Source organism: Sinohyriopsis cumingii, chromosome 1, assembly GCF_028554795.1.
Source record: "Sinohyriopsis cumingii isolate HCF-2022 chromosome 1, ASM2855479v2, whole genome shotgun sequence".
In the NCBI taxonomy this organism is placed as follows: Eukaryota; Metazoa; Mollusca; class Bivalvia; order Unionida; family Unionidae; genus Sinohyriopsis; species Sinohyriopsis cumingii.
The window spans coordinates 96150557-96176707 of record NC_142961.1 but is presented as its reverse complement, the minus strand read 5'-3'; the positions used below and the strand labels follow the sequence as shown (position 1 = coordinate 96176707).

Genomic DNA, 26151 nt, shown 5'->3' with positions numbered 1-26151 from the left:
CAGATGGCTGACGCGAGCTTAATGTTGATAAAATAAAAGCAATAGCGTGAAGGAAAAAAATATCATACCGAGTGACACAATTATTTCAGATTACCCCATGACTCATTCACACATGGGACCCTGTCTATCGTACTATATATAGTCTCTTTTATGGCATGATGATTGATTATTATACAAGCAGTTATCATAAATTCGTACTTACGGCATAAATGACAACACTGAAGTTAGGACAACTACACCTCCGGGACTGGGGTCTACAACGAGAACATATCTCGTCGTAATGTGGTCAGAGACCAAGAGCCTAAAACCAGGCTCGTCTGCCTCCATCTCCCGTTCATTTGTTTGTGTAATCAGGGGTGGTGCTGGTTGCTACTGCTGCTGCTGCTGAGATAGCTCCTCTATTGAATCCTTTCGCTCCTTTGTCTCATTCTTTCTTGCAACCTCATTAAATTGGCATTTAGGCGCTATAAGTCTTCCTCTCCTTTTTCTGCTGCTCCCTTTCTTTCCTCTTTTCAGCCCAGGCTGCCTTCATCATCACCACTTCTTCATCGATGACTCCTCTGACAAAACTCTTTGCATTTTCAGTGGAGTCATTTCCTTTTTTAGATGTCTCTTTTGGGGTAATACTCCACTTCCTTGACCCGGTCCAAGAGGTGCTCACTCTCTTCGTCAAACTGATAGCTTCTCCACCTTCCCACTTAGCAGTGCTAAGTTGTCCTTTGTCTTCTTTCTTCTTATGTCTTCACATGATCGAATGAATGTCATAACTAAGCAAGCGAGCGTCAATGGATTAATATCGCGTTCTACCAGTTGGTCGTGTGCGACTAGTTAAAAAGAGCACGCACATCGTTCTAATTAATTTTCACCAGATGGGATGTGTCGGTTTGGTTGCGTAGAAAGCAAACTCATTAATTAGTAATGTTTGGTGGAGGAAAAAGTGGGAAAGGCATAGCTGGAGTGGAGAAGCGGTAATGGAAATGTTTTTGAACCGCCATAGATCACATTTTCTCCAGTTTTACCTAAATCGGGCTGTTCCAATCAACCAATCGTGCTTAAACAGCACTTTGAGATTAAGTTAATTAGTTTAAAATAAACCTAATAAATACCCTTCTTAAAATTTAGTGTACATAGTTTGCTTAATTTATTCCCCCCCCCCCATAGATAAAAACCGGGTTAATATAACCCATTAATGTTCAGGTGATATTAGTCGAGAGTAATATGTGTTAGTGTGAACGTTGCACAGTCTGTCAAAAAGATCATATTAGCATATTTAAAGATCTTATTGTCGAAATGGGTTTTCAAAGCCGAAAGCTAATCTCGTTGTGAAATGAGTAATTCTTTGAGGTGCACTGTCTTTCGGTGGATATAGGAACGGTCTTACTGGGTTGATTGGCTCAAATTTTCATCCGGATCGGACCTTGGTACTGTCTGGATCAAAAGAGGTCAGCTACTAGTATGTTATTCATTGGAGGCCAGAGTGTGATGCGTCGGTTCGGCAGCTTGTCTATCAGAGAATTTGGGATCAGCGCTGCCAAGTTGATTGGACAACTACTATAAATCTTCCCCAGTTTTCTAATGTTGTCTGATGATCTTTTCGGTTTTCTGGATATCTGGCCGTCACATTTAAGTCTCATTTTCGCTTCTAAGACCTCCGGATGTCCTCCCTGTACCGCCCAGATTCGACCCTGGTCATAGAGCAGTCCGAGTTTCATTTGACCCCTGCCACCCCATTTTTTATATATGGACATTTATGTTGGGGTGTAGGGTCGATTCCCTATCGAAAAGTTGGAATTCGCCGGCACCATTTGGTGTCAGCATGGGGTAGCCGCTTAGTAGCCGGCCAAGCAAATTTGAACGACCTTTCATCAAAATATACCTGCATGAAATCGATAGGAATATGATTTATATTGTCGGAAATTGCTATCATAGCATTCGTTTTGTCTTTAATTTGCTGACAGATGAGACGAAAGTACATCGTTGCTGAAATTTGACCTGGATCTGGCCATTTGCATTCCTAATCACGGGACTACACAACTTTCGCAACCTACATGTCGGAAGCTAAGGCAGAAATAAATAATCCTTAAGTAAACAAATTGATATACTACTTCACTTGACCTAGGTCGCAGTTATCATGTTCTGGAAATACTCAATGGACTTAATGGAAATTTTCTTTTCTGGAACTGTCTAAGGTCGGACTCAATACTGTATCTTTAGCTGAAACTGAAGTGAAAATTATTACAATTTATCATAATCTGAATTTTTAATCTATTATCATTGAGAAATATTAGCTATGTATTATGCTGTGTACAAAGTAAATATCACTAGGTACGTAAACAATTAACTTGACTTTGGACTAGGGTAAATTATAAAATTTAAATATACATAACATACAGCCATTGATAAGAGCAAGCAAACAATACAAATTAAATATACATAACGGAGGTACACGATATTAGTTTGGGATCACTTATGTTCTCTTCTAAATCGCTAGCATGAACATGTTCTAAGACTTTATTTACCTAGCGTATGAGGAGAAACCGACAGTCGTTGTCGCGTCTTGACTTCTGGTTTGTTTTCAGCAAGGTGTGCTTTTTTCAGTCTGATTCAAAATTTGATTTAACTGGGGTACACAACTATCTCTCTGTCTTTGTCTGTCTGTCTCTCTCTCTCTGTATGTCTTTCTCTCCTTATCTCTCTCTCTCTCTCTCTCTCTCTCTCTGTATAGATAGACGTCCTCGTCCTAAAATAATATACTCATCCAGCTTTCAATTTGTGAAGATGGAAGAGTCACGACAAATCGCACTTCTCGTGAGAGATTTACAGAAGGTCGTTCGAAAGTATACCTCCAGCAAGACTAGGGACTACTCCACTCGAGATTAAAGTCAAGATACCTGCTATGCGTGCCAAGAAAGAGGATACTGGGCTCCAGAATGCCTACAACCTCAAAGAAATGGGACCAATAAGACATTATAAAAGAGAGACCAAAGGAAAACTGCCTGTTATCAATGCAAAGAAAAAGGTAATTTGTCTTCAGCGTGCCCCAACGAAAAGAGAACAAGGAGGAAGAAACAGAAACTGAAGAAGATCATATATAAAGTAAAGATCTTCAAGAAGGTGAAGCAAGTAGAAAATCTTACGTAGAAGAACTCGTACCAGTGAAGAAATTCAAAAGAGAAAGACAGTTACAGAAAGAAAGAAGAAAACGGACCATTGTGATGTGTTATAATATTTCATTGTAATTCTATTCAAGGGAATATACCCCCAACCCTCCCCCAAACGAACAAACAAGCAAGCAAAAATAGTACTCACACGCACACATTTAATAATGGCTGGATTTACGTTTCATTTCAGTTGGTAACCGCTGAGCAGTGTTTGTTTTCTAAGAGATATGTTTTTTGAATAATAAAAACTTATGGACTTGACATTATCAATTGCAACTGTTTAAACCTTTCCCACGGCCAGAACTACTGTGGTCGTAGTGATAGTACTATCACTAAGAGTATGTGATGTATCGGCGGCATGCGTATACCAATATATAGACTTCAAGTTAATAGCTATAGGTATTGTACCCAAACTCTTCCACAACAGTAAATCTTAGAAACGCTGGTACGCCTAACTAAATTATATTATAAGCATTCTAATTGGTGAAACATGTCCATCTGTTTCGTTCAGGTCATACACTATACATATACAAGGTAATTGGCCTGTTGTGTTATATATTCTCATGACAACTCGTTACCTTGTGAGTAAGACTAGATACGGAAAAGATGAATCTATGTGGAGACGCAAGAGATCCCGAAACGTTTCTTAGACTACGGATCGGTAGAGGAAACGTTCGCGGAGAAGAACTGTTAAGCCGTGTCACCCATGTTAGCCCCTTTGATATACAATCCCAACTCTCTTTTCCTTGCCATCCAGATCGCTAGAAAAGACAAACCAAAATACTTGGCACTGTTAAGAACTACATTCCTTTTCCAATAATACTACTAATAATGATAATGTAAAAATATCAAACAAAGTCAGCAAAAGATGAAGCAGTTCACTATGTTGTAATACCTTAATGGTATTGTGACTGGAGTTGTGCATGCACAAACATTGTCCAATTAACGTGTGAAGATTATTTTGCTGTTAAACGTTGTGATGTGAGATGATGTTTGATCTACAAGACTTTGGTATATTTGATCATGTCATTTTTTTTTCTGTCACTGAAAACATCTACCACGCGTGAATTACTTCTTTAAATTTCTGAACGTATGCCACCCACCCACCATTGTTTAGATCGCCATCTACATTTCTTATAAATGTGTACTCTGTGTTTATACTAAATGTGAGTATAAACCCTGCTCTGGTCCTAGTAATTTCACGTCGTTGTCAAGAGTATTAATAAATTCGTCAAGGAATTCATCTAAATACATTAACAGAGCTACAAGCCTGGGACATCAACATTAAGTAGCAAGAAGTTCGCATGTTAGCAGTTATTGTGCCATATTCCTTTGCATGTTGCACCACGCGTGTGTCGTGCTGAAATTTCTCATGAATAGTTTAGGAAATGAATTATCTCATCTTCCATCATTTTGGAATATTAAAGCCAGAAATATGATGTTAGTCCATAAATTAGTGACTTCAGCCATCCGGTGGAGTTTTGTTATCGAAACAGCGGAGATTCAGGCTAGTGATGGAATAATGTGCCCGGCCGAAGAATCACATTTCTCGTCAGACTTTTGATGAACAGTAAGTTAGAACTAATGTTATTGTTCATCGTTGTATGTTTTTGGTTATGTAGAACTTGTCATTTTACTTTAATGTGCAAAATAGTATGCATTTGATAGGGTCTATTTCTAACTGTATTACTCTCATTGCATCATCAGTACGTTGTACCCTCGCTCGATTCGCATCGAAATTCACTTGTCCGTTTCGTTCATTTCTACTTAATCATAGGTATGAATATATAAATAGGATTAAAAGTAAAAACGCACACCACGGACATTGGGAGGACAATTAAATTCTCTCCAAATTTTGTGTTCAGAGGGATTTTACCATGCAGTTTGAACAGGTGACTTGGTTACCGCCATGGCTAACCCCGTGAAGGGCTAACATTGATTGGCTAACTAAGGTCATGTGACGTGAATAGGATTATAAATATGAGTGCAGACGGTGCACTGGCAGATAGCTGTCAGATCGGAAAAGTGGGAAACAATTTCGGCCATGTATTCTGAAACTATCACTTATTCTCTGTTCTATAATTATTACATAATTCTTTAAAAAAAAAGCCGCTGCTATCTCCTGCCACACTGCTAGAGTACACTAGTACTAAAATTATTTTTTTCATTGAGCTCACGCTACTATGTCAGAATGTGTTACTATCAATCTAATAAATTTAGCTGTTAATACACGCATGAATTTAATAATATAATCAATGTCTTTTGGCATTTAGAGAAACAAGTCTGGTCTATATTATCAGAAATTTAGCGTCGTGACAGACACCATGTTTATGAAAAGTCACTATGCGAGCGTGAAAAGCATGTTCTATCTATAAAAAAAAAACATATTTATAAAAAATCATTTAAAGTCCCAAACTCTGGTCTTTTCGATATTTAACACACACACACACGTGTGTGTATGTATGTATGTGTGTATGTGTGTGTGTGTGTGTGTGTGTTTGGTTATATCATGCCAATGTTTTTTTTTTTTAAAGCAGCTTAAAATTCCTTACCAATGTTGTGTGTGATGGTACGTTTGTGCCGTTATTGTGTGCCTATAAACAATGCCTAACCTTGCCTTATTGTGTGTGATAGCAAATTTTTATGTAAGTACAGCATGTGTATAAACCCTTCTTCCTTTTTCGTTGGATGTTCGGGTGTGTTCGATAGCATATGAAAAAGTAAGTGATGAATGGTAATAAAAAGTATGTGTTGGATACTCATAAAAAGTATGTGTTGGATAGTAATTAAAAAGGTGCCTGCTGGATAGTATATCAAAGAGCGTGCGTTGGAAAGTAAAATAAAAAAGTACGTGTTGCATAGTATATCAAAAAATATCTTTTGGATAGTATCTAAAATTCTTACATTAATTTTTCCGTTGTTCCGCATACATTTTCAACAGAAAAAGAGATTGCAATTATAAAAAAAATTGTAACATTTCCATTCCCGTTGTGTGCTCGAGTATCCCCAAACGTTAAACCTATATACATGTTTAACACTGGTTTTCCCACTGTGCTAGGGGTTTATATTAAGGTCAACTCTAATAATGTAGCCTCAGCTGAGACAAGCCACTTCTAACTGTGTAACAATATACCCTCAATGTTAAATTTCCACTGTGTACCATATCGTTTGTACCTGGTTTAGAATGAGATTCACCTCTGCCCCCAAGTAGCTTATGTAACTACTTATAAAATGTGAACAAATAAATAACGCTCTGTTGCGTATTTTTTATTTTATTTCTTACATTTTCACATTTTGATTAATTGATTTTTTCTTCTTTTTTTCTCTTTGCGAAATAAAGAATTTCTTTTGCTGTTATTTTATTCTTTTCTGGACGTTTTGAATGATTTTTCTTTTGTAAAGGAAGAAATATTATAAATTGTGATGAATGACCGCAGAATCGAATTAGCCAGCTTTTTCCATAATAAAACACAAAATTTTGCACTATGCTTTTGTTTCTGCTTTGCTCCCCACCTCCCACCCCCCGTTAAAGTCACAGCTTTATATAAGAAAATTGTGCAATTACTCGACCAAATGACTGCTGTTTTAATTAGAATTAGGATTAAATTAACTGAGCAAAAAGCTAGATGGACACTAATTCTAGAGCTATCTGTAATCTATCCAATCCAAAACCGTGTTACACATATAGACTGGTGTACAATTTAGATTCCAGTAACATAATAAGATCTTTGTCAAATCGATTGTGAAATTGATTACGAAAACGGTGCCCTTATTTTTTTATAAGGCTTTGAGTATTAAGAAAAATAATTTTTTTGCAATTACTTTTGCTTTACCTGGCGTTTTTTGTCAAAGCAGCTAATTTTAATTGTCATCTATAATTTATGCAATCAGCTTCAGTTCGGACATTTTCGTTCTTATCCTTCTCAGAAAATCCAATATGGCGTGGCAACCTCAAGAGAATGGACTCCGGCAAATACTGCAATTATTAAAGGAATCGCAATCGCCTGACACAGCAACTCAAAGATCCGTACAATTAGTATCCTTTTCACATACATATTTTATTATGGTATGTCTCTTGGAAAGTCTTGATTTCTTCGTGTCATAAATTCTCAAAAGGTAACGCATTTCCCACCAATTTTAACCTTTTAATCCCACGTGCTTCAAGTGGGATTTACATGTTTGCGATCGATTTGAGTTTTAAATGATAGTCTCGTTCCCATAAAGCTAAAAACCGTAATAAAAAATAGAGATCTGCCATTGGGAATGACATCTGCAGTAGTTGACAATGGCATTTCTGTATTGATTGCAGTTGTAATGGTTAGTCCTACATGTAAGACCTTGACGCTGATATTTATGTTGTGGGCGTCAAGGTCTTACAGCCTAACTAAAGGCGCTGTGTAGCGTGTTTTGATGTCTACTAACATCGTTACGAAAGTCAAATTTTCAGGAATATTTCACACAACTGACAACTAAAATAACGATTTTCTACAAAGTAAAGTCATACTGTTTTAGTCCGACTTTACTTACTTTGATGTCTTTTTTCTAATTCAAATTCTCACATAAGAAATGGACCTGTTTTGAAGTTTCGTTGGCCTACATTTCAGTTGGCTAGAAAGCGATGAAAGCCGGGAATGCTGAGATAGGGTTAAGCAGAAATATTCTTTAATGAAACGAAGAAAAACATATGATGCCTATTGGAACTGTAAGCAGCAGTTCGTTTCATACAAGAAACGTATTCCCAACACGCACCTACTTGAACTTACTTAGGCATACCTCGACTACCGAAGCATTGCAGCAAATTCAGATGTATGTCAACGGAACATGAAAAAGCATACATTTGCTCGTATATTTTCATTCCGCCAGAATAAAGACAGCACAATAAGTATATAAATTACACATAAATTAGTGGAAGAGTGTCGATAATGGCTGCCAAGTGTGTGACATGTTCCTGAAACTTTGATTACTCATTCCGATGCCAACGACATTGGATCGTGCTATACAAGGCCGTTATTTGGATAGTAAGACATAGCACTAAGACAAAAACAACGTGCCATGTTTTACATTGTAGGACTATTGTGATTGTATGTGGCAAGAAAGTTGAGTCAACTAGTTAAACAAAAAATGAATTGCTTAAAGCATTTTAAAAAGTGTATGGCAAATGCTTTGCAGCCCATGAAGACGCACATGTCTTTAGAGTCTTGTAGATCAGTAAGAGGTTCTTCGCATTTTTTCTGATATTGTTGGTGGAATTGAAGATGTGTGCCGACAATTCATGCTGGAGTGACAGCTTTTTTTATGCAGGTAGATTTTATAGCCACTCACTACTGATTAAAAATTTTTTTTGACTGACCAAGGTATCAGAATAGCAAGTACAATCCCTCTTGTTTTGATCCAAGGCATTAAATTCTTTAGAACACTGCTCAGTATTAATCTCCTTCAAAAGAGAACACGTGTATACAGCAGTTGTTGACTTCTTGGCTTAATTGCGGATGCATGCTTAGGCTGATAAATCAGGCCCTTACCAAGGATGATATTGATATTCGGGTTAGGGGAAGATGTCACCTATTCTTTAAAAGCTGCAATCATCTGTAGCCAATTATGGCTGCACAGATCGGTTTACATTTTATACACTTACACTTACTGGTATTTTTCGTGGCTGTGCAGCTACATTCAGCAGAAGGGTTCTTTTAGTGACATGTACAGTATATTTCCGGAACAAATCCTATGTTTGGTGATTTGTAAATCCATGTGGAATAGCACAACCATTCATTCTGTGGCCATTTTGAATTTCGCACTAGATATGGCTTTTACCAATTACCAGTATGTGTTTAAAGTGGACTTGGGTTTGTTCTGGAGAGATCGGCATGCAACAACATTCCATATTTTAATGAACAAGTAACATCAGACCCACATATCGTCCATAAGTATCAACACATATTTTGGTGGGGTTGATTTATTGGACTAATGCATGCATGGAAAACATTCATTATCCCAAGGAAAAGAGCATTTTATCTTAAACCATCTAGTGAAGCATATATCACCAGGAACTGGCTGAGTGAGGTTATGACACAATGTCTGGCACAAGTTACGTCAGAAGAAAAATAAAAGGCAGAGAACAACTTGTTGGTGTAAGAGTCACATTATAATGTTTGCAGAGACAAAACATAATGATAGTCAAAAGAGTATATGAATTTACAGATTACATCTACATCTTATAACAACATTTTTGAAGGGTAATGACTTAACAGATTATAGAAATTGGAAGAGCTGAACAAGTACCCTGATTTCAACAACTACTTGATTTTTGTACTCACGAAATTAAAAAATGAAGGTAAGCAGTTCGCCATTTTTATATTAGTATGATTCTCATATATCATCAGATGACTTTAATTCTGTTTTGCATTCAGTTATGCTTTTGCAGGCAGAGTTATAGCATTGTTTTGTTTTCTATCTGTCCAATCCCAATCTTGAAAAATAAAGGGCAGTATATTTTCTTTTCATACATAGTAGTGATAGCACCAAGGAATGGCTTGAAAAGTCATATACTCTTTATTTTACTGATATAATCTTTTTCATTCATTCAGAGATACTTTTTTGATTGTCATTTTTGCATATTCTTTTTTAAATAAATTGGGTAGAAATTTTGATACTTTTTGTCTGTCCATTTGTTGTTACCAAGGGATTTCCTGATGAACTTGCCTGTCTCCCAGCAGAATCTCAAATTAAACTCACATTAACAAGGTACTTGCTTGTGGGCACATCCAAACAATTGAGAGAGAGATGTGGGTGGGTGTCTCATGTTTCGTTCATAATATGTTCTGCTAGATCTCACACATTACATATATCAACACCTTTATGTACTGCATTCTTTTATTACATACTGGTCAGTTTCTTTTATCTGTCAATGTCGAGGTCAGTCATAGAGATGTGGCAGTGTGAATATTGACTATTTAAAGCAAGCTTTGACAAATTCGAAATAAATATTTATATTTAACTGATAATTACAGTAGACCTATACTTACTGGTATGCAAACAAGTCGATGGATAAATATAAGTATTCTCAATCTTAAAAGTTGGCTTGTCAAATATTTTGATGATTGTTGCAGATTTCAATGTGGCCAATGTAATAATCTTTAAGTAAATGGATAAACAAGTTGTGAGTATAAATAAATTGTAACTGTGTTGCTTTCATTATTGCAGAAGTAGTTGAATCTTATTTAGAAAGGATATTTAAAGAAGGAAAGTTGATAAAGTTTCTAGTTGTAATGCAGCTATGTACATTTTTGGAAAGCTGAATGGAAAATTGAACTGATGCTCTTCTAACCACAACCTTCCCTCGATAATTCGTGAACCTGCTTATAATGTTTGTGACTGGTGTAGATCCATTTTTTTATGAAGAATATTTACCTCCCCATGTGTTCACAGTGAAGAAATTTGCGATCAGAATTGGTTACTGAAACTGATATGGTGCTCATCTTGTCATTGAAAATGTCATTGCACAAATATGTAGAATCAGCTTCATGGAAAATACAAGCTTTAAAGGCACAATAGTGCAGCTAAGGGTGAATTTTCTTGCAAAAATGTTGGGACATTTATGTATATCAACTGATTAAATACTATTTAAAAGGCATTTCTGGGGTAATATCAAGTACGTAGGGGTTCTCGTTATGAAATACGAGCTCTCTGAAATCTTCGTACGTAGAGTAACGAATCTATTGTCTCCATGTTGAAATCCCGCTCGGCAGTGATCGGCAGATCCCGAATGAATAACACACATAATTCCGGTGACCGAAATTTGCATAATTATAGGCCACATTGTAAACACTGAAGATGATGACGTAAAACACAACCACGCTACGAGACCGCCCAAAATGTCAACAACGGTGAGTACGATCTTCTTCTGATCTCATTCTTTTCTTCTTATCCTTTTCCTTTCTAATTTTAATTTTGAGAGGAAACAATGAAATATATGTAGAACTACTTTTATAGTTATATTTCAAAGTTTTTGTGGTACGAGAATAATTTAAATCGACGTGCTCTGTACAGTATTGCAAAAACCCACAGGTACTCACTCTATTTCTTACCCAGTAGAAATTGTACTCCCTCACGTCCCCACCTAATTTTATAAATGAAAAGCATCAGGCATATTTAAAAACGCTCAAAATTGAGTAATTTCATTAATCAATTTATAAATTCTAACCAGATTGTCATCAGTTGACCCCTAACACCCATCTTTCTGACATTTCAAACAAAGCGGAAAAGAATTTCTCCAAGTTAATACTTTACATACACAAGGTTTTAAATAAGCTTTTTTTTTTTTTTTTAAATCTGCAACTAGAATATGGAATCTAGGTTCAAAACTCGGGGACCAGATCATAAAAAAGTACACACACACAAACGTACAGTCACTTGTCAGCTGAAGTTTGACCACATCTTTATTCTTTGACATGTTTATTGGGTATTGTGCACACTGAGTAAATAGACACACAGACTTTGCTTTGGTGCCCATTCGAGGAAAGTAGAGGCCCTTTTTAAATTTTGGATCCCCACCCCACCCAACACTTGACCTGATCCAGCCCAAAAAAATTTCTATCAAATCACAACCTCTCGTGTATTAATTTCTGATCCAAAGTTAGCACTATATTCCTGTAAGTTTAATAAGTAATTATGAATATATTAGTTGTCAAATTATGAAATACATTTTCATATTAAAATTCATTAGATAGACTTAAATAGCTCACTTTCAAGCTCAATTCTAGAGCGACCTTTAAGAGGAAGAGGGAGGATGAGGCATGGAGCAAGAAGTTGAAAAACCAAATGGGGGAGAGGAGAAAGACATGCTGTGCAGCCTAAAAACTGAACTGACCAAGCTCTACACATAGTTCAGACAAGGCAGACAAGAATGAGGGTAATTGTTTATTTATATCTTGCAAAACAAGTATTGATAGATATTGAAAAATGTTTGGTACTAAGTAACTTGGCAAAGACTCTAATATCTATGTCAGTAGTGTTTTGCACAACTTAGAAAACACATACTTGTTGTTGTTGTTGTTGTGGGGTTTAATGCCATTTTTCAGCACGATAGGCTATACATGGCGGCCAGTATTCATGGTGGAGGAAGAACCTGGAAAACCCCGGAAAGAACCACCGACCCACGAGAAGCTACTGGCAAGCTTTCTCACATGCCCACATTGGCTGAATCTTAGACTCGAACCACCGCAGACAGAGGTGAGATGGCAGTGATCCGTAACGAAGAGCGCTTTAGACCACTCGGCCACTCGGGGCCCCGCATACTTGTATTAAAGGATTAGTTATTTTACCAAACAATGTATGTTTAAACTGCTTTACTTTTTGCTGCTACTTAACACCCCACCCCAATATGATTTGATAAAGGAAGACTATGCACAGATACCATGGAAAATACAGAGGCCACCTCATTTATATGGCCACCTTATATAGTACCAAAATGGTAAAAGTATTATGGAAACAATCTCATAGAGTACCCCATTGCACGATGAAATACATATAATTGATATGAAACTAAATACAAAAGGTTTTAACATGGGTCACATAAATGTACAAGGTATAGTGGAAAAATTGAACAGATTAAGTTAATGTTGTCTTCCAAGGAAAATAATATGCATGTTTTAGGACTCAGTGAAACCAAACTAAATGCTAGCCACAATGATAATCTATTTCACTGTCAAGGCTACAATAAACCATTATGCAGGGACAGAGAGACAGCCAGGGGGGGTCTTGTATACATTACAAGATGTAAATGCAGAAAGGCGACCTGACTTGGGGTCACATGAAATTGAGAGTATTTGGGTGGAAATTTCTCAAAATAATGCAGAATCCTTCCTAGTTGGTTTCATTTATAGGTCACCTTCCTCCAAAGCAATTCGGAATGATAACTCTTTGAAACAAATAGAAAATGTTCATGCATGGGAGAAAGAAACATGTATACTCAGCAGTGTAAATAAGGACCTACTCAGTACTCAAATAAGGAGTAACTGGATGGAATTTTTTGAATCATTAGGCCTAGTCCAGCTGGTAAATGAGCCCACAAGTGTAACAGAAATATCAAACACTCTTATTAATCACATTTATACCAACCTACCAAACAATGTGGCTTATGTTAATGTACCAAATGTTGATCTTAGTGACCACTATCCTACTTTTTTTACAAGAAAGGTTAAATGCAACATAAATAGAAACAATACACACAAAGCTATCACTTACAGATCTTTCCAAAATTGAAGTAAATAACAATTTCAAGATGACCTATATAAAGTTCCATTGAATATTATCCAAAATTTTGATGACAGACTTGAGGCTCTAAAAGTGTGGACTGATTTATGAATGTAGTCTCTAAGCATGCACCACTAAATGTACATTGAGTAAAGTATGAAATCCAACCTAACTGATTTACTACTGAAATTCTAGATACTGTGAAGGCACGAGACCAATTGAAGGCTATGGGAAACCATGCACAATATCAAGTATGGGGAAATAACATAACAAGTATGATTGAAAAGGCTAAAAGAAAACTTATTATCAATCAATGCTTGAAAACACAAAGAGCAACACAAACTCCATTTGGAAAGTCTTCAGTGAATTTATTGGAGTAACACACAAAGATCAGACAAATAAAATTTACTCACTTCTGGTAAATGACACAAAAGTCACTGATGACACTGACATTGCAAATATTTTGAGTGATTTTTTTTCACTAACATTACCACTAAGTTAAAAGAACCAGTGATAGAAAACAACTATAATGAACTGAAAAATGCCTAAGGAGGGATGTTTCTCTATCCCACAGGTATTAAAAAAAACTGCTACAAAATGTCTCAGTAAACTTGATATCAAGAAAGCTACAGGACTTGATCAGACTGGTCTACCACTCATTGAAACTTCTGCCTCAGCTATTTCAGATAGCATAACATTCATAATCAATTTAAATATTGCAACCTCATCTGTCCCCAAAATATGGAAAACTGCAAAAGTAATGCCTATGCACAAATCTGGTTCTAAGAATATGCTGATAACTACCAGCCAATTTCAATACAACCAAAACTTGTCAAAATTGATTGAAAAACATGTCCATGACTCATTCATGTCATATTTAATGAAACAGTTGCTGTTACACCCTATTCAATCAGGTTTTAGACAGAAACATTCATGTGAGACTGACTTGATCTCTCTAACTGATAAATGGCTTCAACCACTTGATCAAAGTTGAATAATAGGATCTCTATTTGTAGATTTCAGGAAAGTTTATGGGTTGGTGTACATGAAATTCTTTTAAGAAACTGAAAATCAACCAATGTGATGAAAGCACAATTAGATGGTTTACTTCAGAGTTAAGTGAGAGAACACAACATGTTTATATAAATAATGTTCTGTCGGAACCGGGAACAATTAGATATGGAGTACCACAAGGTTCAATTTTAGGTCCATTACAATTGATACTATTTATTAATGGCCTACCACTTTTTACTAAGGGACTCAATTTCATCTATAGATCTCTATGCTGATGACACAACATTGTCAGACATCCAAAACACAAAGCACAAACTATAAATTTATTTACAGGATGCCCTAAACAAACTGGACAACTGGTGCACATGCAGTGGCATAGTGGTAAATACTGGAAGAACTAAAATATTGCTTATCTCAATGGCAAAAAAGAACAAATCTTGGTAGTGATGAACTATGTCTGACATGGAAGGATACAAATTTGCAAATGGTTTGTCATGATAGACTACTTGGTGTTTTGGTAGTTAATAACCTATCATGGACTGAACATGTCAGTAAAAAAGTTAATTCAAGTTTATGGCTTTTCAGTAGGATAAGGTACAGAAAACTATTTTATAACAGTTACATACAACCCTATTTAGACTACTGTAACATAGTGTGGAGTAATTCAGATGATAAAATCATAGCAAAGCTGGCACATCTTAAAACAAGTGCATTCAGGCTATATCAATCCAGAAAGTAAGCAAGGAAATTTTAGCTGGTAAGTTAAAATTATTACCTATTAAAGACTGAATCCGGTTGAGAAAAGCCAAAGTAATGTACATGATATCCAATAATAGTGCTCCTGAATATTTACAATCACTATTCAAGTAGAGGCTACCCGGTAATACTCCACAGCTGTGATCCATGTCTACCAAACAGTATAAAATTCCCAAACCAAATAAGGAATTATTCAAAAAATGTTTCCAGTACTCTGGAACTTTGCTCTGGAATAGTATTCCAGTTGACTTTAGAAATGCCAACTCTATTTCCTTCTTCCAAACCAATATATACAGCGGCTTCAGAGATACACTTAAAATAGATAAATTCATTTCTATGAGGACCTAAAGGTAGATTAGCTAAAATCATTTCATATATAGGTATTAGTGATCTACGCTAGTGGCATACAAACATTCAATACTATTAAGGTCAACTTGCTCTTTTTTCAATTTAATTAATAAACCAACTTAAGTAATACATTTATTAGTTTTATTTTTTTAAAATACAAAATGGGAACAAAAAGTCTATGCAATGTTACTTTGGAGTTCAGCAATTAGACCTGACTAGATTGCAGTTTTTTTTAAATAAAATTAGACATGTACAGAATTCATATAGCCATTTAAGTCTTGTGTAATAAATACTACACTTTTATTCTTCTGTTTTAAATATGATGCATGCCTTAATGTGTATTTCTAAAGCCCCAAAATATGTTAAGATAATACTATATATGCAATATCATGATAAACATAAGGACTTAATAATCCTAAATTGTTTTATTTATCCAGAATTAAGACTGACATGAAGGCTTGCAAGAAACTTTTTTCTTCTTCATATCTGATCTAACATTTTTGGGTAAGAATTTTAATTGCCCAGTCTGCTTGACATTCAGTGTTTCCACCTTTGAACTGGTGATTACTGCAAATGATTTCTGTATAACAGATTTACTCAATTCAATGGCAATTTTGAAATTTCTTTAATTCTTTCAATAACTTTTATATATTCCTTAAACGTATTATTGCCAAAGCTTAAAATTTTTATGTACAAAATGTATATCAAAAAAGGTATGAATAACTTGGCAGGTGTGTTGGCTACATTACAGAAAACCTTTCTGTATACAGGATATGTGTAGCACATGCCTATGAATGTACAACTTGCACTTTGTACCAATAAAATCAAAATACTACCGTATTTACCGTTTATGTTGGGACACTATGTGTTGGGAAACCATAAATTTATTTTAAAAGTAATTTTTTTGTGCACTGTATGTTCTGGGACACATCGTTTTTTTCGAGTCGTAAGTTGTGGGACACCTTTTAAATCATTCAAAAATTACATGTAAGAAAATGCACTCAAACGAAAATTTTATTAAAGAAAACTTTAAAAAAGAAAACGCTGTGAGTGTTGTTTGTTTACACTTTTCTTCCTAGATGCAAATTTGCTAAGAACAAGAGCTCAGGTAAGAATGAATCATTTGTGAATATGAAAACGAGTTCAACTTTTTCTGTTCTAATTTATGTTTCCACAAAGTTTTTTTTAATTAATTAAATGCCAAGTTTTATTTGCCGTTCATGCTTGTTACACGACCTATTTTGGCATGAGCACAGTATAAACTATTCACTGTAATTACGTAAAAATATATTCACAGAGAGAAAGAAAGAGAGATACCGGTAGATTGTGACGGTACAGAGTGATTGATAAACATACTAATTCCGAAACCGAACATATTTTATTTACACAGCAGTGATTGCTGACATAATCCAAGTACTGCTGAACAAATTTGAATGCCGCTAATATATTTAATTTAAATCCTTCAATCTGTCCACATTTTTGATTGCCCACTCAACCTCCTCAGGCTCAAATCCATCAAATTCGTCTTCCTCACTGTCGCTGCCATCACATTCAGTATTTCTTATGATATTGTCCTCACATCCATTCAAGTTATTGTTAATACCACAAATTTTAAATGATTTTTGGATCAGATCTGGCTTGTCCCGAAGCGATTCGACTGCTTTCACAATCCAGTCCACAACTGTTTGTTTATCTGCACTCTTAATACGAGACGTGTTGTCACTTTCCTTGGAAAGGCCCTCTGCTGCTTTACGAATAAAATTTGTCCAGCTTTTCCTCATGTCGGACTTGACCGGTTTATTTACACTGACGTCGAGTGGCTGTAGCTTGGAGGTGCATCCTCCCGGAATAACTGCAGGCACCGTGTTTTGAGTTCTTCGGTGTAAATAGTATACACAGCATTAACTTGCTTTAATAATACTTTTTGTAACCCATGGAATCAAAAAATTGTCATTTGTACTCTATAATAATGCTTTTAGTTTGCGAGATATTGTCATATTGTTACCGTGGATATAATACACTCTTGGTTATTTTGTACCTTACACCATGTCACGCATGACTGGCATGTGCTTTTGTGCAACGAGATTGATAATTCTCACTCTTTCTCTCTCTCTCATTCGTATGTGATTTTGCAGTATCCAGTTTTCATTCTCATAACATTCAAACCTTTGGACAACCAAAGATGATTCGTTTCTCAATATTCATGTCAATGACCAATGTGTTGTGTTGTCTGACGAAAGCGATAACACTATGGATGCATGCGCTATGTATACGGAGTTCGTGGATATATTTTGCTTTTAATCAAATGCTAATGTCGACCAAAAAGTGAATAAATGATAACAGTACAAGGTTAGTTTCTTTCGTTTTATTATCCAATAAGCATTTTATTTATCTATTTTATTGTAACATGCGGTGTGGCGGGGGTGGGGGTGGGGGGCAAATTGCACACTTTTTCATTTCCTAAGTCTTGGGACACATGATGTATGTTTAGAAAAAGATCACCGTAAGTTCTGGGACAGGAAAAAAATAATTATTTTATCATGTCCCAACATATGCGGTAAATACGGTACATCAGTTTACAAACAGAATTAAAACTTTGATAGTTACTCTTACAATACAACATTTACAATGAATTCCATTTCCAAGGTGGACTCTCAAAGATCGATAATTGATGTAGATACATGATTGTTGTAAATGTTATTTCTTCGCAACCACTGTGAAAGAATTTTAAAATTGTAAGCCGTCCAAAAACAGACATGCATACATATGCAAATGATAAGGACTTTGTTATAATTTACAATTGATACTCATTGAGTAGATTCTTTTCATTACCTGATTTCAATGTGGGTACCTCACTATACTAAACAAATCTAAGCTGTAATCAGCCATTCCTATTTGATCCCAATGTAGGAGTCTCTGACTTCTAGAAATGCTCCCCAAAAACTTTGAGCTGTCCATCTTAACATAAACTATCAGTTCTAGTTGCAATGGAACTCTCAGTGTTCATGTCAAAATAAAAACCATGTGCAGTTTTGATCCACGTGTATTTCACAGTGGAATTTGCTGATCGAAGATGAATAACATTTGAATAAGCGCATGCTCCTATTATTTCTTAAAATATATTTTTTTACATTTTAGAAATAGCATATTACAATTGGAATAATTTTTCAGATTTTTCAAGATCTAATCCTTGATGAGGCTGTGTATGCCTTGTCCAGGATGTACAGACGAAATGTTCTTGTCCTCAACGATAAAGTTGACTTGATGAGTGCCAACAGTCACGCTACCTATAGGCAGTTCATACTACGGCAACATGGAAGGTTGGAGTCTGGACAGAGACATGTAATTCCCTCTTGCTGTTTCTGGCAGATACATGACAAATATCCCGATGGACAATACACTGGCTTCATCCCCTCTAGGCTTGCATGAACTTTAACACTTTCTTGCATGTATGAGTTTGTATATAATTGAATACAATTAATTTTATTCATTGTTTTCTTATAAATGCACATAATATTGCATCAAACAATAATGCTTTCAGATTTTTTTTAACACCGGTCTATTTCTGCCTATAAACAATGTGGGCACAATCATAAATAATCAATATAAAAAGTTTTCAGCAACTGCAGATACAATATTATACATTACTTTATTTTCAGCTACTGATATTTCAGGCTATTATATAAAGTGTAACCTGCCTTAGCTGACACCTCCATATATCAGACACTGTTTCATATTTTACATAACTAAAATCAAGAGATCTCCTTCACCACACCAAAACTAATAGAGTTGATGGTGGTTCTTGAGGTGCCAGGTTTCTACAAATTCTCCTGGGATCATCTTCCTTTAGTTCTCTTCTCTGCATACCCTGCTTTGCCTCAAGTTGACAGATGAGGGCTTTCTTTATAAGCTCCCTGATGTGGGGATGTTTTCTTTTCCTTGCAAGGGTAGACGGACCGTCTGCCACTTTTTTTGTTGTCACATCAATGCCTGTTTTAAAGAAAATTTTATTTTCTTAACATGTGTGACAAGCATCCCCATGCTAACTCATATTAACTTTTTACCCAATATTAGAGCCTCATGATCAGTTCCCAAGAAGGAGTTGTTGAGGGTTTGTTTTCGTTCTTATTTGTTCTATCCACAAAATACTATGTGAGACAGGATGCATTTTTGCCCATTCCTTCAGAAAGCCACAGGTTTTCATGAACAGGTATTAGCTAGTAATAATCATGATGACAGCATCTACCCCAAACGTCCTGAGGACATTCCATAAACCCCATATATCCTTAATAAAGTGTGTCAGTCCCCTGGGAAAGTGATATACATATCACTGGATCTAATTATTAGACTTGCATTGCTCAAATAAAAATAAATATCCACTAGAATGATAACAATACTAATTACAAGATCTGTATGCATGAACATATTAAGATTCCTTACCACAAATATAAATGTGTGCTGATTGTTGCAAAATGACTTGTATCTAATACAAAGTTTTCATGACTTGTACATGTGAATAATACTCCATTCGTCTGATCTCCAGGCAGGGATCATAATGCACAATCAATATATAAAATTATTTCTAATGTCCTGTAGTGAAACAAGCTTACACTATCTCCCCTTCTTTTATTCTCATTACACCTCAGCCACTATGTATATTGTGATCCAAAGCAGCTAGCTCATTCCTAATCCTGTACACAGGAGGGATGTATGAAAATCTCTTGGCACTGTACATCATGATCAGCTGATGAAAAACTTCAAGCTCAGCAGTGCTTCTGCAATTATCAAAAACATGTATCTTGTAACATGTGTTATTTGTAATCTGCTAACAGATTAATATTATTAAATAATCATTACTGTTGGTAATTTTTGCATACATAAAATCTTTACTAAAGTGTTTATTGATAGAGTGTCATGGAATTGTTTATACCTGATGTGCATGTATTATACCTGAAATTACCAAAGACTTGAGAAGGAGAGTCACTATACATGTATCATGTGCACACATCTTATGAATTCTAACTTATTCAGATCTTCAAATGGTAAATATATACAGTAATTTATTATTTAGTTGAGAATAAAAATATTTAAAGTGGTCTTCACATTTTTCTTTTAAACACCATGCAATTGTTGCAGTCCTGAAATGGCATACCTGAAATTTAAGTAATACTCCACTGTTTAGGAACCTTTGGTCCAAGAGCACCCGTGCCAAGGTTTTCAGCACTTTGGCTTTCTTCTTGGGATCATCTTCATCAAGCCAAGGCTTTGTCAGCTCTTCATTCTCCAGGTAAGGTTCATGAAGACATTTATTAATGCCTTGGCCATGTGAGAGGATCTACTCGTGTACTGGTGATGTGATTTAGGACACTTTTCAAGATACTCTGAAAGAATGTCACAATCAATACCTTTAGCACCTAAAGCTGGTCTCTTTTGCCATGGTGACCCCATATTGATAAGACAACTTGATTTATATCCTAAAGTGAAAGCTACATTGTAGAACTGGATAATAGTTAGCGTAGCAGGATTCAAATTTTCCTCAGATCATTGTTCCTTCAATATTCCACATTACTATGACATTTCAAATAAATTACTTTTAATAAACTACATACCTAGAAGATTTGGTGATGAATATATATGGATAAAAAATACATTAAAAGAAATCAGAAGATAAGGATTATGCACTGTAATTTTGATTTCATACAAAAGTATACAATAGCAAATGTTTACATATATGTTTCAAATAAAAGGACTGAAAACTCACAAAATATTGTCCATAGCTACTAGCAGTCTTGCATGAAAACCAAAACTGGTTCATGTCTTGGGACCATTGTAATAAAGCCATATTATCCATTTGTTTGGCAACCTTGAAAAGTAGGTAGATAAAATAAAGTTAAAAATGCATGAAGAGCATTCATCAAAACAGTAACAGCTTTTCAATTCCAGAAGTTTTATAACAGTAAAGAGTGAAAACCAACAAGTCATTTAATTCCCAAGAATAAAAATATGAAATTTTAAAAGAACTTACAGTATTGTAAATTAAATCCTAAATAAGTTGTATCACCAGTCCTAATGAATAAAGTTCTAATGAACTGCCAGAGGTTTCCAAAAACAAACTTTAGTTATCTCAGTATTTTGTTTTTAAATTAAATATGTCTTATGTGCATTCATCATGAGCTAAGTGGATAGATGGGAAGAGGGTGTTAGCAAGAACTGCATGTGGGACATAGATACATGTATAAATGGGAAACGGCATAAAGAAAGCATATGAGGCATGTAGACACAATTTCAATATACAATCACTGGTCCTCTGAGTATTGAGTGGGGGAAAAAACCCAGTATACCGGAACTTTTTTGCATAACCAAAACAATGACAGTTCAAATTATGCCTTTTTCTATGCATCAAGTGGCACAGTTGAATTACCCAACCCCACTTCTGAGAAAGCGAAATTCAAGTTTTTTTTTCAAACTCAAACTAAGAAAAGCATGAAGTGGGAACTCAACCTGCTGGCAGTTATAATAATGTCCTTTATCAGCATTGCATTTGTTACATCATTGTTTTCAGCAGAATGACAATTGTAAGACAACCCCCACCCAAGCACACAAAAAATCTGCAAGAAATTTGTCATTTTTACCTTCCTGATTCAATAGCAAATACTTCAGATACTCAAGGTGTCTTCATTCTCTCAGTATGTTGCAAAAGCACTTGGCCAGGTGTTGATGTGAAGCATGAAAATGTACTGGCCATCGGTTCTGTATGCTTGGGTTCATCTTTTGCTATATTCTTTGTAACTTAAAATATGAATTAAATATTCATTTGTATTATAAGTTATGCTTTAAATCTATTTCTTTGTGCACTGTGTTAAACACTTAGAACTGAAATACTTCATTTAAGCAAGAATACATAATAATAGATCTAAACAAAATTCACAATAAAACTAACTTGACTGCAGCTCAAAACTTTAACTGATAACAATCTGCCAGCCATATATTCTGGTAGCACTACAACATCCTTTCCTATCATGACTAGAGATCCTTTTATAATTGTAGTCAATACAGTGCTTTATAATAGATTTACTAGTAGTTGAAAGATGTACAATAAAATCTTATTATTTGTTCCATCACGTTTACATGATAAGGTTATTAAACTTTTATGCAAGTAATGTGCATGTCACATTAACCTAAGGTGTGTGTGTGTGTTGGGGGGGATAAATATGATATAAATAATGATAACGCTTGTAAATGTATCTAAGTTCCCTCGCCAAATTTTTAAAAAAAAACCTGTCTCACGAAGATAATTGACAGGTGTACAAGATGACCTTTATGAGCAAGCTGTTATAAAAAATAATATATTCCACCCCAACATACAATACACACAATGCAGTAACCGAGTGAAATATTGATCAGCCGATCACATCTGTTTTGGGCATATCACAAAGCAAGTCCTTGTGCAAACATTGTATTAATAAAACAGTGTGCTTTCAAACATACAGTAGGAACAAGATATTGAAAAATGGAGAACACTTATTCATAGACATCACAGTCACTTGATTCTGGGGAAACTAATGTGTATCACCATATAACACAGACATTGGCTTACCTGTCCAACAACAACTTCGCCATTTCAGTGCCTGATGCCAGTCCTAACTCTTACATCAATGCTCTCCATCAAACAAACTGATCCCCAAGACGAATCCTTGATAAGTCCCGTTCGGTTTCTCGGTGTTTCGATGTTTCTTCTCGGAAAGTGACAAGCGCGGGCAACCTTTACGTTTTTGACTCTTACGTATGTCCGTCATTTTTGTTTATAGTAGATATTTAAATTACAACCACATGACTCATAACCCGCCCACTGGACGAAGATGACGTATACGTTTTTGTGGTCACGTGAGGCTTCCGTAACATTTCGTGACCTACAAGTTTCAATTAAAGCGGGCCCCCACAAAAATTCATTTTTTCTCGTTTATTTATCAATTGCCCAATTTAATCTTCTCAAACTCTAGGTTATTTTGAATTATTTCAGCTTATAAGTCGACACATTTCACTAGTTACATGATCTGTAACATTCACAAAATTACAAACACTCTGCACTATTGTGCCTTCAAGAAGTAATCACCTGTTTTGTTGGAATCAATGGAAAAATATTTTCTTAATGCACTGTAAATAAAAATAAGTGGCAAAATGGCAATCATAATAATAATAATGATAATGATATGATTGCATAAAACAGACACCGTGAAATTAGAAAAGATAAAAACATGCTGAAAATATTTAAGGAAGGAAACGTTATAAGGTCTTTAAGTTTGTTCTTGCAGTCGAAATAGGCGAGTTTTAAGAGCACTCTTGAATGGGATCACTGTGTCTTTGTGTTCAATGCGCAATTCGTTCCACATTGCTGGGCCCTGGTATGCAAAAGAATGTTGTCCATATGACTATTTTCATAGTGGGAATAATGAGTATACGATTGTCAAAAGAGGAGCGTAAGTATCTTGCTGGTATGTACATGGGTTAAATCAGACGGGTATGTTTGTCAGTGAAACAGCACAGAGAACAAATTTTTTGTTTGATTCTGGATCGAATGGATAGCCAGTGTAGGGTACAGAGCAGCAGGGAGGTGTGCTCTGATTGTGGTACTCTAAGTATGATTCGAGCAGTGGTGTTTTGAAGTTTCTGGAGTAGATATTGAGATGAAGCAGACAGAACTGAGTTGCAATAGTCCAGTCTCGAAAGTACTAATGAACACACACGTGTTTTAGTGGCATCAACTGAAAGATATTTGCGAATTGAGCTGATGCATCTCAGCTCAATATATGCAGCCTTGCATATGTTCATCACATGTTGGTGCAATTTGAGAGTACTCTCCAGAGTAACACCTAGGTTTCGTACTGACTGAATTTAATGTTGGTGTTGCTGGTACTGTTTGAGGTAAAGGATGTGAATGAGAAAGTCTTTGTGTTGTGATCAGAATGACCTCAGTTTATTATCATTCATCTGCAGCTTGTTACGTGTCATCTACGAATGCACTTCTCTACACCTTGGATGGTAGCATCAGCTTCAGTTGTTTGGTTAGATTTGTATATTTGGGTGTTGTCAGCGTACAATTGGTGAGACACTGGATGATCCATGATACTTGAGAGCAGCTGAGTGTATACAGTGAAGAGAACATATCCAAGAATGGACCCCTGTGGAATGCCGCAACATAGATTAACTGGGCTGGAGTGTATTCCATTTGCAGACACAATTTGTGTCCTGTTGACCAAGTAGGACTTGAACCAGAGTAAGGCTGTATCATGAATGCCAAATACATGCTGGAGATGGTGAAGTAATATATCATGGTCTGTTGTGTCAAATGCTGCAAGCAAGTCAGGGAGGGTGAGGACTGTAATCTTTCCGCTATCCAAAGCAGAGAGAATGTCATTAACTACTTTTAGAAGAATAGTTCCAGTATTGTGGCAAGGGCAATATGCAGATTATACATTACTAAAAAGACTGAATTCAGATGAGATACAAGTTGGGATAGAAACACTTTTTTCTAAGATTTTTGATATGAATGGGAGATTAGAAACTTTGCGATAGTTCTTTAAATCGTTATAGTCAAGTGTTGATTTCTTCAACAGAGGCCTTACACTGGCAGTTTTGAAAAATGATTGTAATTTCCAGGATGAGATAGAGGTATTAATAACATCAGTTAGTGAAGGCAATATTGGATCTAACCACTCAAAGCAACAGTGATGTTGGAATTGGATCAAATTCACATGACTTAGGTGCACTCTTCATCACGATTGTACGTACTACCAACTCCGTAGAGTCAGGATGAAATGCGGCTAATAGCTGATGTTTAAATTGTGTTGTCAAGCTTATCTCTGATGGTATGTACTTTGTCACAGAAGAAATTTGCAAACATATCCAGAAGGTCTACTGGAGAGAAGGTATTTGGAAGTGGTGCTCATTTGTTCCTTGACATTAGCTTGATAATAATCTTGAAGAGCTCTGCAGCTGGAACCTTCCATGATCTTTGTACTGTAGTGGGCTGATTTTGGCATCATGGACTATGTGATGTTGTTCTGAGCGGCTTCATAGATTTGCTTATGAATAGTGAGTCTGGTGGAAAGCCAAAGTCTCTCAGCTTTACGGCGGTCTCTTTTAGCAATGCAGGTCTCTAACACTGCTATACCACGGAGAACACTTTTGAATTGATACTCTGTGCTAGTTGGCTGGGGCATGTTTGTCCAGCAATGAACACAGGCAGTTATCAAGTTGTTCTGTTGTAGGAAGTTAGCAAGTTGTTAGATTTGCTTGGATGTCATGCATTAGTTTGGTTCTGTTTATCATACAGAGGTTTCTCAATGTAGCAAATAAAGGTGGAGGGTTAGGGACTGATACGTCAAGATGGCATATAATGTAGAGATCTGGTGCAAGTTTGTGGGATACCAGGGAGGACTGTTGAATATTATCATCAGGTCTAGGGAGAATCCAGTCTAAAATGTGACCATGTTTATGAGTGGGTTGGTTAACCGATTGTTTGAGGTTTAAAACAAATGGAATCTAGGAGTTTTGAAGTATATGGGTTTCCAACAGAGAAAGTGAAAGTTGAAATCTCCAAGAATAATCAGGTTGCCATCTA

General features: G+C 35.8%; 2 protein-coding genes and 1 long non-coding RNA gene across 7 annotated transcripts in view; 2 read left to right on the top strand and 1 right to left on the bottom strand.

The window, feature by feature from the left end:
• Positions 1 to 6906: 6906 nt before the first annotated feature.
• The window catches only part of LOC149807383 (transportin-1-like), a 123241-nt gene continuing 103996 nt past the window's right edge, over positions 6907 to 26151 (top strand). For 4 of the 5 annotated variants that reach the window (XR_016422489.1, XR_016422488.1, XR_016422487.1 and 1 more), the window contains exons 1-2: positions 6907 to 7197; positions 9417 to 9492. Coding sequence is in view for 2 of the 5 variants with exons in the window: in XM_089965995.1 (XP_089822121.1) it covers positions 7099 to 7197; positions 9417 to 9492 (175 nt within the window). In the remaining 3 variants the exon portion in view is untranslated. The remainder of the gene's footprint in view (positions 7198 to 9416; positions 9493 to 26151) is intronic. The other variant, XM_089966015.1, reaches the window with a different exon arrangement.
• LOC149807385 (P2X purinoceptor 7-like) lies at positions 9942 to 20627 on the top strand. The gene is made up of 3 exons (XM_089966085.1): positions 9942 to 11044; positions 11921 to 12069; positions 18702 to 20627. Exons 2-3 carry the CDS (start codon positions 12064 to 12066, stop codon positions 18957 to 18959), a joined length of 264 nt encoding a protein of 87 aa, XP_089822211.1. The 5' UTR covers positions 9942 to 11044; positions 11921 to 12063; the 3' UTR covers positions 18960 to 20627.
• On the bottom strand, positions 20172 to 23589 carry LOC149807384 (uncharacterized). The gene is made up of 3 exons (XR_016422495.1): positions 23128 to 23589; positions 20683 to 22319; positions 20172 to 20305 (listed from the first exon to the last, which is right to left on the bottom strand). It is a non-coding gene; the product is annotated as an uncharacterized LOC149807384 (long non-coding RNA).